The sequence below is a fragment of the Malania oleifera genome, chromosome 6 (genome assembly GCF_029873635.1).
Source record: "Malania oleifera isolate guangnan ecotype guangnan chromosome 6, ASM2987363v1, whole genome shotgun sequence".
Lineage (NCBI taxonomy): Eukaryota > Viridiplantae > Streptophyta > Magnoliopsida > Santalales > Ximeniaceae > Malania > Malania oleifera.
In genome coordinates, this window is record NC_080422.1 from 54866696 (window position 1) to 54881804 (window position 15109).

Genomic DNA, 15109 nt, shown 5'->3' on the forward strand with positions numbered 1-15109 from the left:
ATATTATTTTTAATATGTTTTTGGGAAACTAGATATTTTGAGTTGAGTAAACCCAAGAGGATGATTTAATGTTAGTCCTCAGCAAAATATATTTTTCCCAAACAGTTATTATATTATAGATTATCACTCAAATTGTGTGGGATGAGTATGAATATTTTTACTGTATATATATAAGTATGTCAGATTATTTTATGATTATCCAAAGCAAGTATATGATTTCAGAACATGTTACAAATATTATGGAATTATGATATGACAGTTTAGCCGGCTTAATGGCATGATCAGTATATGACAATTTAGTTGACTTAATGTTGTGACAGTTTAGCCCGCTAATTGTTGTGACAGTTCAGCTGACTTTATGCCATGATTAGTGATGAAATGATAATTTATACAAAATATGATATGACAAATTTTATGTAGAAATATGAAAAATGAGATTATGTTACAGTTATATTATATGAATTGTATTATATGGTATCAAAATCCTGATGGATCAATCAAGTTCAAAGCACGGTACCATTGACGTTATGATATATAGTCAGTGCCACCACACTTCTTAGATAGAGTGTAGGTGATTGGATAGTCGATTGGGCCATTGAAGAGTAGGATACCCTCCTGAGTCCGGACTAGGGTAGGGGTTGGCCAATCGTACTTATAGACGCATTATGTTTGGTTTAGCGTGGTCGGCCAACTATTACTAAGTTCCGCCTACGGACTGCACAACTCGATCATGTGGGGTTATTACATGATATTATATGATTGTCCATCCAGGGAAAAATTCAGTTATGTATATGTATATCAGATGATTTACGTACTTAGAGAAACTTATTATGATACAGCATATGTAATGATCCCAAAAATTATATGTCTGGAAATGTAAATAATAATAATAATAATAATAGAAAATAAATAAATTAAAAAATTAATTAATTAATTGATTAATTAATAATAATTATTAATTAAATAATATAATAAGTTATAATCTTATATATACACACACACACACACACATAAGGATATACTAAAGTAAAGTATAATATTATATTAATGTTATATATATATATATATATATATATAATATATATGTTGGTTACCTCTTAGGAAATTTCAAACCTGAATTACAAAGAGATCGTCTCTCTCACTCTCCACCTCACTCTTTGTCTCTCCTCTCTCCCACTCTCCTCAATTTTTCGGTAAATATTTGGCTAATCGAAAAATCGAAGATACCGCTAGGTTCCTATCTCCGCCACAGACATTCTTACCGGAGCGGATTTGTCGTAGGAGTGACGTAGGCTCTACTCCTGCGGAAAGGTATACTCTCTCTCTTTCCCCAATTTCTCCTTGAATCTTCGGCTAAATCGACGATCGGGCACCACCACAGAGTCCTAGTCTTGATCATCATCAATTTGATCGGAGCGAATTTTCAATTTGGGGGTCCTAAGTACCACTCCAAAGTGAGAATGAGATTTAGGGAATTAAGGAAATTGGTTGTTTTCGAGGGTTTAATTGTTATTTAAAATTTATGGGTATAGGAAATGTTAAAATAATATTTTATTTAGGATTGATTTGATTAAATTAGGATATATGATATGTAATTTTGTATAAAATAAATGGTGAGTAGTTGAATATATATATAAATATATATATATATATATATATATATATATATATGAGTGTGTTTATGAAAAAAACTCAATCATAATAATAATAATAATAATAATAATAATTAATTAATTAATCCGAAAAATAACAGGAAAATAAAAAATAATAATAAAATTTATTTTATTTTATTTATAAAATATATTAATATTAATATTAATTATATATATATATATGTTAACCACCTGAAGCTTGAAGCTTCAGGTGGATTCTGAAATTGAATTCACGCCCCCCACCTTTCTTCTTCTTCTTTATCTTCTTTTCTTTTCTTTTCTTTTCTTTCACTTTCCTTGCGCAGCACTGAACTCACTTTCTCTCTCCTCACTTTCTCTATCCCTCTCTCCTCAATTTCGTGACGGATTTTCGTCCGATTGAAAATCCGAAGATACCACTGGACTCCATTCGCCGCTGTCGTCACTTCTACCGAAGCATATCGGTGGTAGGAGCGGTGTAAGCGTGTTTCTTGGGGTAAACCATTTTTCCCTTTTTCTTTAATTTCTTGCAAAATATAAGTCCAATTGACGAACGGACACCACAACAAGAATCTAGGGATGATTCTCTACAAGTTTAGCGGGACGGAATTCTCGTGGGGGTGTCGGGACAATCCCAAATTTGGGGTACGGCAGTTATTAAGGAGCTTATTTTTAATTAATTAGTATTAATTTAGAAATGCTAAAATATTAAGCATCTGGGATTGAAGTAAGATTTCTGGAATTTAGGGCCCGGGTGAGCGCCGCGGGTGTAATTTAGGGACCCGCAGGCAAAATTTAGAAAATTAAGTAGGGATGTTCAATAATAATTTAAATATTAATTTGAGGTATATGGAGCCTAGGGAAGGCTAGATGAGTATTATTTTGGAAAAATAGATTAATTAATCTGAGGCAAATGTAAATTGCAAGAATTAAATTTCGGACGCCAAGGGCGTGAAATTTTGGGTCCTAACGAATTTCTCAGTAGTGAGGTAAGGGAATAAACTAAAGCAGTAATTTTCCATGCAAATTATTATTGATTATGAGTAAATTTATTTTCAAGAAAAGCATATGTTATATTGTGTATTACGAATGAAATGTACAATTGGGAAAATACTACTATGATGATTAAAATGTATATGTATGTATGAGATGTAAGGAAATCACAATTTTAGAATGTGAAGTATGACTTTTAACAGCATATACGTGGCATGAATATTATTTTATGTGAAATGTATTATGATGTAAAAAATTTTACGAACAAAACATGTTTTCAGGTATTATGAAAAGATGAATTATGTTGTGATGGTTTTGACGATTATATGATAAATGATGTATTTTCAGAATATATATACCTGAAATAATTTTGACGCGAGGCCATATATTTATGTTATTGGCATGAGGCCGTATTTATGTTATTGGCGCGAGGCCATGTATTTATGTTATCGACACGAGGCCGTATTTATGTTATCGGCATGAGGCCGTATTTATGTTATTGGCACGAGGCCATGTATTTATGTTTTTGACACGAGGCCGTAATTACTATATTTTCGGCACGAGGCCGTAATGATGTTATATATATGATCATGTATTATATGTTATCACCACCAGGATGTTAGTTTAGTTCAGTTCAGGGGCTCGGTACCGTAGCTATATGTGTAGATCAGATATCTACGTCAGATTAGTGCTAACCATCCCATTAGGGGATGGGAGATGGATAGTCGATGTGGCTTTCAGTAGAGTGTGGACGTCCACCTGGCAGTCCGGACTAGGGTGTGGCGGGCTCATTGTACTTACAGACATATTTGATTTGGCAGTGGTCGGCCAGCCATTGTTGGGTCCCACCTTCGGGCTGCACAACCCGTCATGGGGGGTAATACATGACACCATTTAGCTATTCATCCTGAGTTTGTTTTCAGTACTACAGTTATAACAGATGATTTTATGTATGTTATGATTATTAACAGATGTGAAAATATATGTTTACCCAGTACGATATGATGATGTTCATAAAATTATGAAATGTACTGTATACATATAAATGCATTAAATATTCATGTTGCCACACAACTGTATTTAGTTTATTTTCCCTTACTAAGAAGTGTCTCACCCCCAAACTTAATTAATTTTTCAGGAGCCCCTGAGAGACCGGCAGGTCAGGGCCGCCGTTGAGCTAGTGAGATTACCCTGTGAGAAGGGTAAGATTTTGTAATAGGGTCGAATTATTTTGTGTTTGACCCTAGAGATATTTTGATGTATGTGAGGATGTATAGAATGCTCTGATATTATGTTTTATGATTGGATGTTTGAGATTTTATGTTTACTGCTGTTAGGTTTTTCGTTGTGTTTGACAGGTGTCCCCGCTACCCACGGGTTCGGGTTGACCATTTTATTTATTATATAATATTTTATGTTAAGAAATTGAGGGTCGTTACAGTTTAAATGTGAAATTGTGTGGCTGGATGATCTGAATGGGTTGGAAATTATAAAATACTGAATTATTTGAGAAATACTGGAAATGCTGGTGAAAATACTGGAACTGTTTATGAAATGCAGGAGTTTGAAATAACAACTAGTGGCCGAGTATTGTTTGATTGGCCAAGGGTTAGAATTATTATTTGACGGCCGAGGGTCGAGTTTTAATTGACAGCTATACGCCGGGTTGTATTTTGTGGACAGGGGGCAGGTTTTTGGAATAACAGGAAATATGAGTGTGATAATTTTTTGGGAAATTCAGTATTTTACTAGAATTTGTATATATGTAATTGCACAATTTTGAGGTTGATACGCCAAGGGCGTGAGGGTTGAATTGGAGGCAAGCCTCTCAGTTAGATAGGTAAGGGCAATATCTATGCCAGCTAATTTAGAAATACTTATCAATGATATATGACTATGGGTGTTTTTAGAGTAAGTAAATTATACAGTTCTACAGATTTCAGTACATGTGTTTTGTTTAATTAATTGTGTGGCATGAGAAATTATTAGTATAGTACAGAATTTATACAGCTTTCATGTTATCAAAATTTATGTAATTTTACATAGTTAAAATATTCATTTTTCTCAAATACCATGATTATACAGTTTATACAGAAAGCACGATACGCAGTATTAGCCAGAATTATGATTTATACAGATTATGATTTTTACAGCTTATATAGAGCCATAACATTCAGATATATATATGTTTATTCATATCAGTTTACTACAACATTATGGTTATTTCAGTTAAACAGAATCATGGTTAATCAGTAATATAGATATATCTATTATATATATATATATATAGTATCATACCCTGATGGACCAGATCAATTTTCAAAGCACGGGTGCGTTGCTATTTCAGTTTAGAGTGCAACCACATATCTCAGATAGTATATGGATTTTCAACAGTTGATTGTACCTGTGCTGTGGACAGGCTCCCCGTCAATTAGGGTTGAGGTAGCCAATCTGACTATCAGAGTTTAATTGACTTATTCTGATCGGGAAACTAGTGTTAAGTCCCTCCTACGGGCCGTACAATCTTGTCATGAGGGATTAATTCATGACTTTCAGTTATCTATCCAGGAAAATTTTCTCAGATACTATTATATATCTAGATTTACAGAAACCGCAATCATACCTATAGATATTAAAAGTATTTTGAATAGAATATTCAGGAAAACGGTTTATGTTAAGCAACATAGGTGTGAGTTATATGGTGTTTTATTTATATGTGTTTTCTTAGACTCAATTATTTACAGCATACAATACTTTTAAATCAGATATTACAGTTATGCAAACTCATCTGCTACACACTGGTAATAGCATATTTTGTCTTACTGAGAGTTGTCTCATTCTAGTAATTTATCACTTTTCAGGTGAACTAGATAGACGAGCAAATCAGGCTTGGAGGTAGGGGGACTACAGTATTGCCCTGTCTGTAGGGTGAGTATTTTTGGGAAAGATGCATTTTTGAATGGTCCCTAGGAGATCAGATGGAAGATTTTTGGGAATGTTCATGTTGTATGTATATTTTGAGAATACTGAAACTCTGGTATTGTAAATATGGATGTATGCCTTTTTGGTTTACCGCTGCATAGGAAATTTTATGGATGTTTAGGCTTCCTGGTCCCCACTTGGATCGGGATGACGTTACAGATTTTATTCAGGGTATCAAAGTAGTATAATTTTATGGTATATATATAATCAGGTCGTTACAGTATGTATTTTCCATATATATATAGGTGTGAGTACAGATTTACCAGATTTATCAGTTAAAGTTTACTGTTTAAAGTATATATTTATGCTACACAGAACTCATGTTGCCACACACTGATAATAATTTATTTCTTCTTATTGAGAGGTGTCTCACCCCATGATTATCCAATATTTTTCAAATGACATATGGAGTATAACAGTGATCAGAGTAGCGCAGTGAAGCGTGGGTGGGATAGAAGGTTTTATTTAGAATAGATCTTTATTAAATTATGTTTTTGATGTATTTAGAATTTTAGATGTGTTAATTGTGATGTTGAAAATGATATTGTTGTTGTATCGGGTTAATTAGTACTCTGGTAATTCGTATTTGAGGTCTTCCGCTATATGAAAATTTTATTACAGGTGGTATCAGAATAGTGGAATTTTAAGGTTGTTACAGGATTTTTGCACAAGATATGCAACCGTTTGTGGATAAAATTGAAGTGTACCTAGCATCAAAGTCTATGAGGAGGACATTGACCACATAAGTGGGGAAGCATCACGAGATGAGCTTGTTCAGGGCATTATGCTTGCCTATGATCGCTTGCTTTATGCGTTTGGGATGAGTTTCCATCATGTAAATACTACTAGTATAAGATTATATTTCAAAGATAGTTTATTGATATTTCCTAGTACCAGAATGAGAATAGCATAGAAAACTCTTTAGGAGAGGGTGAGTGGTCATTAACTTGTAAAACTCACTAGCTATCGTAAACGTGTTTAACCTACTTGCCTCCTTTGCTAGACACATGGTGTTTTAACGGAGGTGTTGATAATGAATTACTTCAATGTTTACTGCTTACGTGTCATGACTTTCATAAGTTTCTTATTGCTTCCACTCATGCTTGAATGACAATGAAAGTGTTCTTGTAAGAACCCGAACTGTGAGATGTGGGTTTATTACGTAAAAGAGTGGTAAAAATGGAAATTTAGCAGACTTCGTCGACAAGGCCATAATTCGTCGATGAAGGTAGAAGGATTTTCGTTGACGAAATTTAGAGGTTCGTCGACGAAGAAAAGTCGAGAGGCGGAAATTGGAAATATTAGGATTCGTCGGCGAAATCTCCGATTCAGCGACGAAATCCCTAACATTTCGTCGATGAAGGAACCAATTTGTCGACGAAATCCTCCGGGTCAAAGGCTTATAAAGATATTTTCGGGCTTACTTCATTGCTAAGTTTTGGCTTTCCTCTCTCTCTCTCTCTCTCTCTCTCCTCGATTGCCTCATCGTTGGTTTCCAGAATCGCAAATCCAAAGTTACTGCGAGGATCAATGAAGGATTCTCTACGTTTCTAGCGGATCGGAATCTCGATTCGAGCGTTTTCGGGTTTCGGGCTAAAATCGAGGTAAGACTCGGTTTTCATTTCTGATTTAGTATATGTGTACTGGTACGGATTGTAAGTATGTATTGTATTGTGGTTTGTAGATTTCAGAGTCTCAGTTCGTAGTTTTGAGGACCGTAGAGTTCGTAATTGAATTTTGGGTTAAGGTAAGGGGATTCTGTTTATATTAGTCCATTTTTTGAAATCAGAATCGGTGAGCTTATAGGCTACGATCGTATGTATGTTTTGACTACTTATTTGGGGAAATCTAACGGGTAAAAATGCGAGATTTTCGAGTTACAATTTTCGGAAAAATTAGGGATTTTGGGTATCATCTCTATTTTGTTTGGAAAACTGTTGGTTGTGTTAAAACTGTATTATTGAGGTGACCGAAATCCATATTTGCATAAACTGTATACTTGAATTTGTAAACGATATGATTTGCCGTAAACCAAATAAGTGTGATATGTTTGTATGTATGTATTTTGTTTTAGATATTTGTGAAACAGTTATGTGGCGGCTAATTACCGTACGCTGAAATGTATAGGAACGTGAGTTCCAAAATGATTCCAGGGATTTGTAAAACAACTAGGTATCGGGTAGTTATTGTGGCGAGAGTGGCTGGCTCTATATCTGGGGTGAGAAATATCACCAGTATGTTCCGGCTGGTCATTGGAGGGTGTGATCTACATTGTATGTAGCAATGGATTCACAATTGGCCTAGGTCGTCGCAGCGTAGTTGTACATATGGCAATATAATCGTGGTGAGACTGGTTGACCTTGTGTATATGTAGCAATGGATTCACTTATGGGTTTGAGTCGTAGATCTTCGTAGTTGCATGTGTAGTAATGTAATCGCTGTGAGACTAGGTGACCTTGTGTAGTTGCGTATGAAGCAATGGATTCACTATTAGGCCTTGATCGTCGCAGCGTAGTTGCGTAGGTAGCAATGTAATCGCACGAGACGAGGTGACATTGTGTAGTTGCGAACTAGTGTGACGACATTGACCGTATATATGTATGTATGTATGTATTTGAGTATCGTATGAATTGGAATGGTTTTGTGAAAATACTAGAACTGTATGAAAATGTATGAAACTGTACGAATTGTTTCAAATTGTATCGTATGTATAGTGTTATGAAGTATGTAAAATGACACTGGTATGCTACACACTGATATAAACTGTTATCTTCCTTACTGAGAGGTGTCTCACCCCGAATATATACAAATATTTTTCAGGTCCTTCGGGTAGCCAAAACTAGCATCCTAACATCCAGAAGCGAGGGGTTTTGTTTAGCTACTACTAGTGCCTGATAGGTATGAGTTTTTGTAACCGGATTGTCGTGATGGATTTTGTGGACGCCCGTAGTATGTATGGTATTCACAGGGATGTACATCCTTGTATGGTATAGACTCTAGTATGGTACAATTTATGTATAGAAAGACTGTATTCCATTACATATTTTGATGAGTATGGACGATTGTATGTATGTATGTAGGGCATCCATTCACCCTACGGGGTCGACCATCTTTTTATGTTGTATCATGTATGTTTTAATTGATACAGAAACAGGTTAGGTTACTAAACTCACCCCTGAGTCTCATTTTTGGGTTCGGGGCGTCATAGTTCTATTGGTGAATTGTGGTAAATGATAGACTGACTAGTTAAACAAAAGTGTTTTAACTAGTATCGTATGGTATTTTCACAAAGCTATGAAATATTTGGCCCATGAAAAAATGACAAACCAACAAATGAGTGAATAAATCACAAATCCAAAGTCACCCAATTAATAAATGGATATAAAGGAATACCCACTAAGTACTCATAAAGAAATATACAATATATTTATTTTAATTTTTTCTTTAAAATTTCAAAAATCTTTCTTTTTTTTTTTTTAAAAAAAGACACTCATTTATTCGTTTCGCATTAATATCTTAACATTTATGAGTTAATAACATTTATTTATTATCTAATTTATTTCTCTTTAACTTTTTTAAAAAATAATTTGATATTCAAAAAATAGTACTTACAACTAATTTATTATTTTTTCCTACAAATTTCAAAAAATATAGTTATATTAGCTAAGACATCTAGACAGGAAGTCAATCTTGGGACAAATAAAACTTGAGTTTTTTCCCGTTTTATTATTAAAAATAAATAAAATATTAAATAATACTCTTATTGGGAAAAAATTTCTCAAACTGATGCTCACGTAATCTCATAACTTGGTGCTGCGAGATTTAAAGGTCCAGCGAATGAGAAACTGACGCGTGGCACGGTGGCAGTGCAAATCTCGCAGCACCAAACTGCGAGATTTAAATGGCCAGCGAGTGAGAAGCTGAAATATATATATATATAGAAAGAAGAAAAAAAATGTCAAAAAATTATGAATAATTTTATTGTATTAAGGGTGCTTATCAATAATATATATATAGATAATCTGATTGTATCAAATCTAATTCCAACTTAATTAATAAAATGATTTATTGATAAAAGAGATATTTTTAAGATTAAACATTTAAGATTTAACATATATCATATATTTAAAATTACTAATTTATATTTAATTATTAATTAATTAGTAATTCGGGTAATTCAATTAACCAAATTAAATACTCCCCATACCTGAACCGAAAATTGATTACTCAAAATTATCTAAATCTAAAACCGAACCAAACCGATCGAACTCGATCGGTTAATTCAGTTAAACCCGAATTATGCTTACCCCTAACCATGATGCAATTTTACAATAAATAAATAAATAAATCTCCATTTTATCATCACTTGTTATTATTATATATTATTTGAAAAAAAATTTATTTAAAAATTATATTTACTATTTGTCAATGTGCATGTACAATAAGATTGTTCTTATCTAATTAAAAAACAAGTTTTGAAATTAAATAATTTATATTCTATTAAAAATTTTATTTTTTATCTTTTGGGTTATATTAAGGATTATTTTTTTATTCATGGATAAAAATGAGCATTTATTCAATTAAAATTTTAACTTGTATAAATTTTATAAATATTTTTTAAAATACTAATTTTATTTTTGAATCTAGTTTTAGTGTTTCATAATTTTTTGACATTTTTTTTTCTTTCTATATATATATAAAATATGTTAATGTTACCTTTTTGGAATAATTTTATTTGAAAAAAAAAGAAAGAAGAAAATAAGGCTTAAATGCTACAAGATTTGCCACGTGTCAGCTTCTCACTCGCTGGCCATTTAAATCTCGCAGCTTAGTGCTGCAAAATTTACTTTGCCACCGTACCACGCATCAGCTTATCATTCGTTGGACCTTTAAATCTCATAGTACCAAGTTACGAAATTACGTGAACATCAGTTTAAAATTTTTTTTTCCAATAAGAGTATTATTTAATATTTTATTTATTTTTAATAATAAAACGGAAAAAAACTCAATAAAACTTGGTCACCTAAGGAAAAAGGAATCAAAAGAAAACCTCCTTGTAGAAAAACCCAATTGAGACTCCAAAAGCTTAGATACGCTTCTTAGCAGCCCAAGGGAACCTTAAGAAAGAAATGACCAATAGAATTAGAAAAGTATGGTAGAAGCTTAAAGAAGAACGAACCTAAAGGATAAGCGCCAACTAATGAAGAAATTATACAAGCAACCTTTCGTGTGCCTATTTCTTTAATGTTTGTTATACATGTGACAAATTGATTAATCCCATAAGAGACATCCATTTTCATTTAATGGAAATAGGTATTCCAACACAAATGGAAGGGTATGTCCCTATATAATTTCTCCAACTAATACTATTCTTTTAAACAGGTCAAGGTGAAACATTAAAATCTGCAAAATTCAGTCCCAAAATAAAGTCAAAAGAGACATGCACATATTCAAAGCAATATATTAATTAGTAACATTGATGGTCCTAAATGTTTCCACTATTTTATCCATTAACATATGAAATACCATGGGTTAACTAGTATGCATAATTAATTTACCAATTCCATACATCATTCCATCCCTGTCTAATTAACCGAGTCCATGGTTGATCACTTTTTAACCTGATTCAAGTGTGGGGCATGCACTGAAACAAGTCCATGCTCTTCAACCTCCCCCACCACCTCCGCCCCTTCTTCCCGCCGCCGCCGCCGCCACTCCCTTTCTCCTTCTTCCAGTGGCTGCTCTGCAGCATCTCGTAGTACTCCTGGTTCCTCCGCTCCAACCCATCTATCTGGCCCTGCAGATCCTCTATCTTCCGCCCCAACACCCACATCCTGTGCTCCTCCCCCATTCCCACCACACACTTTGCGTACACCTCCGCCGCCTTCCGCCGCGTCCATCCCGTCTCCGCCCCTAACCTCCTATTCTCCTCCTCCAGCGCCCTCACCCTCCTCCCCAGCCTCCCGTTCTCCTTCGCCAGTATCTCCCTCTCCGCCTCCAACACCTCCACCAGGCTCCTCTGCACTTCCGTCTTCCGCCACGACTCCCCCCACCGCCGCTCCGCTGCCCCCAGCTCCTGCTCTAGTATCTCGCAGTCCACCCACTTTATCACTAGCTCCGCCACTACCGCGTCACAGTCCTGGTTGGCGGTCGGCTGCGGCTGCTGGTACGACAGGGAGCTCTCCGCGTCGGAATCTTCTTCGTTCCCAGAAGAAGATGATCCGTCCGAAGTGGTGACGGTGGAGATGTGAGGGAAGGAGAGGGTGCGGCAGTGGCGGGTGGCGCAGTAGCGGTGGGCGAGGTTGAGGTGGGCGTTGTAGAGATGGTGGAGAAGCGCGAGAAGCTGAGGACGTTTGTGGTAGTAGGATTCGGCGCGTTGGGCGAAGGTGTCGCCATTTTCATCTTCTTCCGAGTTTGTAAACGCCACTTCCTTCATCTTCTCTTCCAGATCTGCAGCCAATGTCGTGTGTTGCTTAAAATATATATATATATATATATATATATATATTGTAAATTTAACTAACTAAATTTATTTTATGATTAAAATGAAGAAAGAAAATGTGTTTGAAAACTCAAGACCATTTGGTATCACACTTATCAAATTAGAAAAAAGAAACCAAAAATCAGAACCTATTTAATTAACTATAAAATTAATACATATTAAAATTTTAATTAAAATAATGCTCATTCTTATCTTTAAATCAAAGTATTATAAAAGTATGATTAAAATAATAAAATTACAAATAATATATACTAAAAAAATTATTATAATTATTTTACTTAATTGTTTTATTTTAAAATTTTACTTTATAATTAAAATTTTATGACATGATAATTAAAAAATAATAAAAATATTTTATAATTGATTTTATTCTTATTTTTAAAAATTTATGTATATTTTTTAAATTATATTTAAATTTATAAAATTTATTTGTAGGTATTAAAATTTTTGACATCAAGTTAAAATAATTTAAAATTATAAAATTTAATTTTTAATTTTTTAACAAATAGTTAAAAATTGATAATAAAAACAAAAAACTGAGGGGCAAAAAGTTTTCTTCAAATATATCATGCCCTCAAATATTTAAGGCGCTTTTCACACTCATGAAAGGGCGCAATGACCCAAAGCCAAGAAAAGAAGGAAAGGAAACATCTTATCAATTTTCATTGGGATTTGATTTTATTACCATTACCATTACCATTACTGCTTCTCAAACCCAAGAAGCAAAGAAAGGAATGGGACCTTACTCCTGAGTCCCATCCTCTGATACACTGACACCCTCTCCTACCCTACCAGACCAGCACTTGCCCTACCAATAGCCCAAATAGCTAGACCCCACTTCAGAGACGCCCATCAACCTTCAAAAGACCTCTGAAATTTTTATACCAGAGGTTTTTTCTTTTTTGTTTTTTTGTAAAAATTTAGGCTGTCTGCAATTAAGTAAAATAATTATAATAAATTTTTTCTGCTAATTAATTTGGGCAGATGAATAGTAATTTAACAAGTATGAAAGGGTAAATAGATGGCGCACAGTTGTACAAAACAGCCAAGTAAGAATGGTACCGGCAAGAGTGGAAAGGAGCCAGGAAGTTTTGCTGCAGCCACTGTACAATGGAAGGGACTGATGAGATATGGGAGATGCAGCTTTTTCCTCCATCGTCGCCGATCAGACGCCCTCACCTACCCATATTAATTTTCCCCACCAAACTATCAGAATACTGTCAAATGCACTTTACCAATCCAAATTTTTTTAAAACAAACACGATAAAAAGGAGACTCGCGGATCTCGAGGAACGATGACAAGTAATAGTCAGAAAATAAAATTCAAAAATACGAAGAACTAATAACTGTAGATTTACGGCGTTACAGCATCGACAATCCCAGTGCTTCTATTTTTTTTTTCTCTCTCTCGGGAAAAATGAACCCAAATCCCCGTAAAATTATAGTTTTTCTCGGGAAAATTTATCCCAAGTTCAAGCTTAAAGATTGAGTAAGAAAAGTTAAATCATTGCACGGACCAAAAAACCATGTCAAGAGAAAAATCAAAAAGACAAAACTCCCCTGCCCTTACAAATTGCAAAGAAACGTGCAGGTTTTGTCTACAGCGGCGAGACGGCCACCGTGGAAGTCTCCCTCCGCCGCGTGCCACCGGAAGACGGTGTGAAGGTGAGTGCTCTCTCTCTCTCTCTGTACAGGCGCATATGTACTGAAGGGGCAGTACATTATCATTAAATGGAGAGAGAGAGAGAGAGAGAGAGAGAGAGAGGCAGTACGTTATCAGTAAATGTGGAGAGAGAGGGTAAAAGCGTTTCTATTAATTTTCGGGCATTGAGAGGGGATGTCGAAACGTACCTAAGCTGGACGGTTGCCGGAGAGAGCGCGGAGGCGGAGAGGAATGGAAGTAAAAGGCGAGCAATCCCGGCCGGTAGAGGCCAAACGACGGGGTTTTGAAGAGAGTTTCGGCGAGTAAGGGGGTATTTGAATGCCAGAAGGGATCGAGGGATTCTGAACATATCGCTTCAAAGCCGCTGGAGATGTAATATTTGTTGAGCTCAAGGACCAACGGGAATGCGACACGTATTTCTCGTAGTTCACTTTTCTTTTTTAATTTGATTTTGAATCAAAATTCAAATTCGCAGTATTCGTGTGGTCCACGCCCCACGGTCACAGAAAAAGAGAGAGTAGTCTGTGAGGCTATAGTGAGCTGTAAATTGACACCTGGAACTTAACTTTTATCCTAAACCGTTGGATCCAACCATCTAAAAGATTTACCATTTGAAATAAGTTTATATATATATATATATATATATATTATATTACTCCCACAAAACCTTTTTCTGATTGTGATAAAATTTATAATATCTATTTTACCCTTAATATTTAAGAGATTTTCAATTTTAATTACAAATACATTCATTCTTTATTACTCTTTCATTTTTCCCAAATAATTATTTTCCCATCCTTTCAATTTCTTGTCATTCCCTCTTCTTTAAATGATTCTTCTCCCAATGTTTGCTTCTCCTCATTTTTTGTCTTCTCACTCTTATATATATATATATATATATATATATATATATATATATATAGCAAAGAAAAAGATATACTACTCATTGTGAAAAGTAAAAAAATTGAGCACCACTATGAGTGAAATATTGGAGACAGAAGGTCGTTGTGATAGTTTCATTTACTTCCGCAACTATCACTCTCGGAAGGGAGTTTCAAGAATAGGTCTCTCAATATGTAGGATCTTAATTTTGAAGGCTTATATGAATTTTTCGGCAACACTAACACTTAAATTATCTTCATGTATCTAATGATGATGGTCATGATGCTCTAAAAAATTACATGTTCTTAATTAGATGATAATGTGGAACGTGGATAAACTATTAATATAGAGAGTATTTTATCATTTTTATGAAATAAATGAAATGGGTGTGGCTAAAAGTTGTTACTAGGATAGATTTCACAACTATTAATATCTTTAGCTTTGTCACCTTTGTAA

At 34.5% G+C, this 15109-nt stretch overlaps 1 protein-coding gene across 2 annotated transcripts; it reads right to left on the minus strand.

Annotated features, from left to right (window-relative positions):
* Positions 1 to 11053: 11053 nt before the first annotated feature.
* Positions 11054 to 14161, minus strand: LOC131157130 (kinase-interacting family protein). 2 transcript variants are annotated; one of them, XM_058111038.1, is made up of 3 exons: positions 13960 to 14161; positions 13171 to 13287; positions 11054 to 12056 (listed from the first exon to the last, which is right to left on the minus strand). In XM_058111038.1, exons 2-3 carry the CDS (start codon positions 13262 to 13264, stop codon positions 11233 to 11235), a joined length of 918 nt encoding a protein of 305 aa, XP_057967021.1. In that variant the 5' UTR covers positions 13265 to 13287; positions 13960 to 14161; the 3' UTR covers positions 11054 to 11232. The 2 variants fall into 2 exon arrangements, with proteins under 2 accessions (XP_057967021.1, XP_057967023.1); XM_058111040.1 differs by lacking the exon at positions 13960 to 14161 and adding an exon at positions 13679 to 13803.
* Positions 14162 to 15109: the final 948 nt, after the last annotated feature.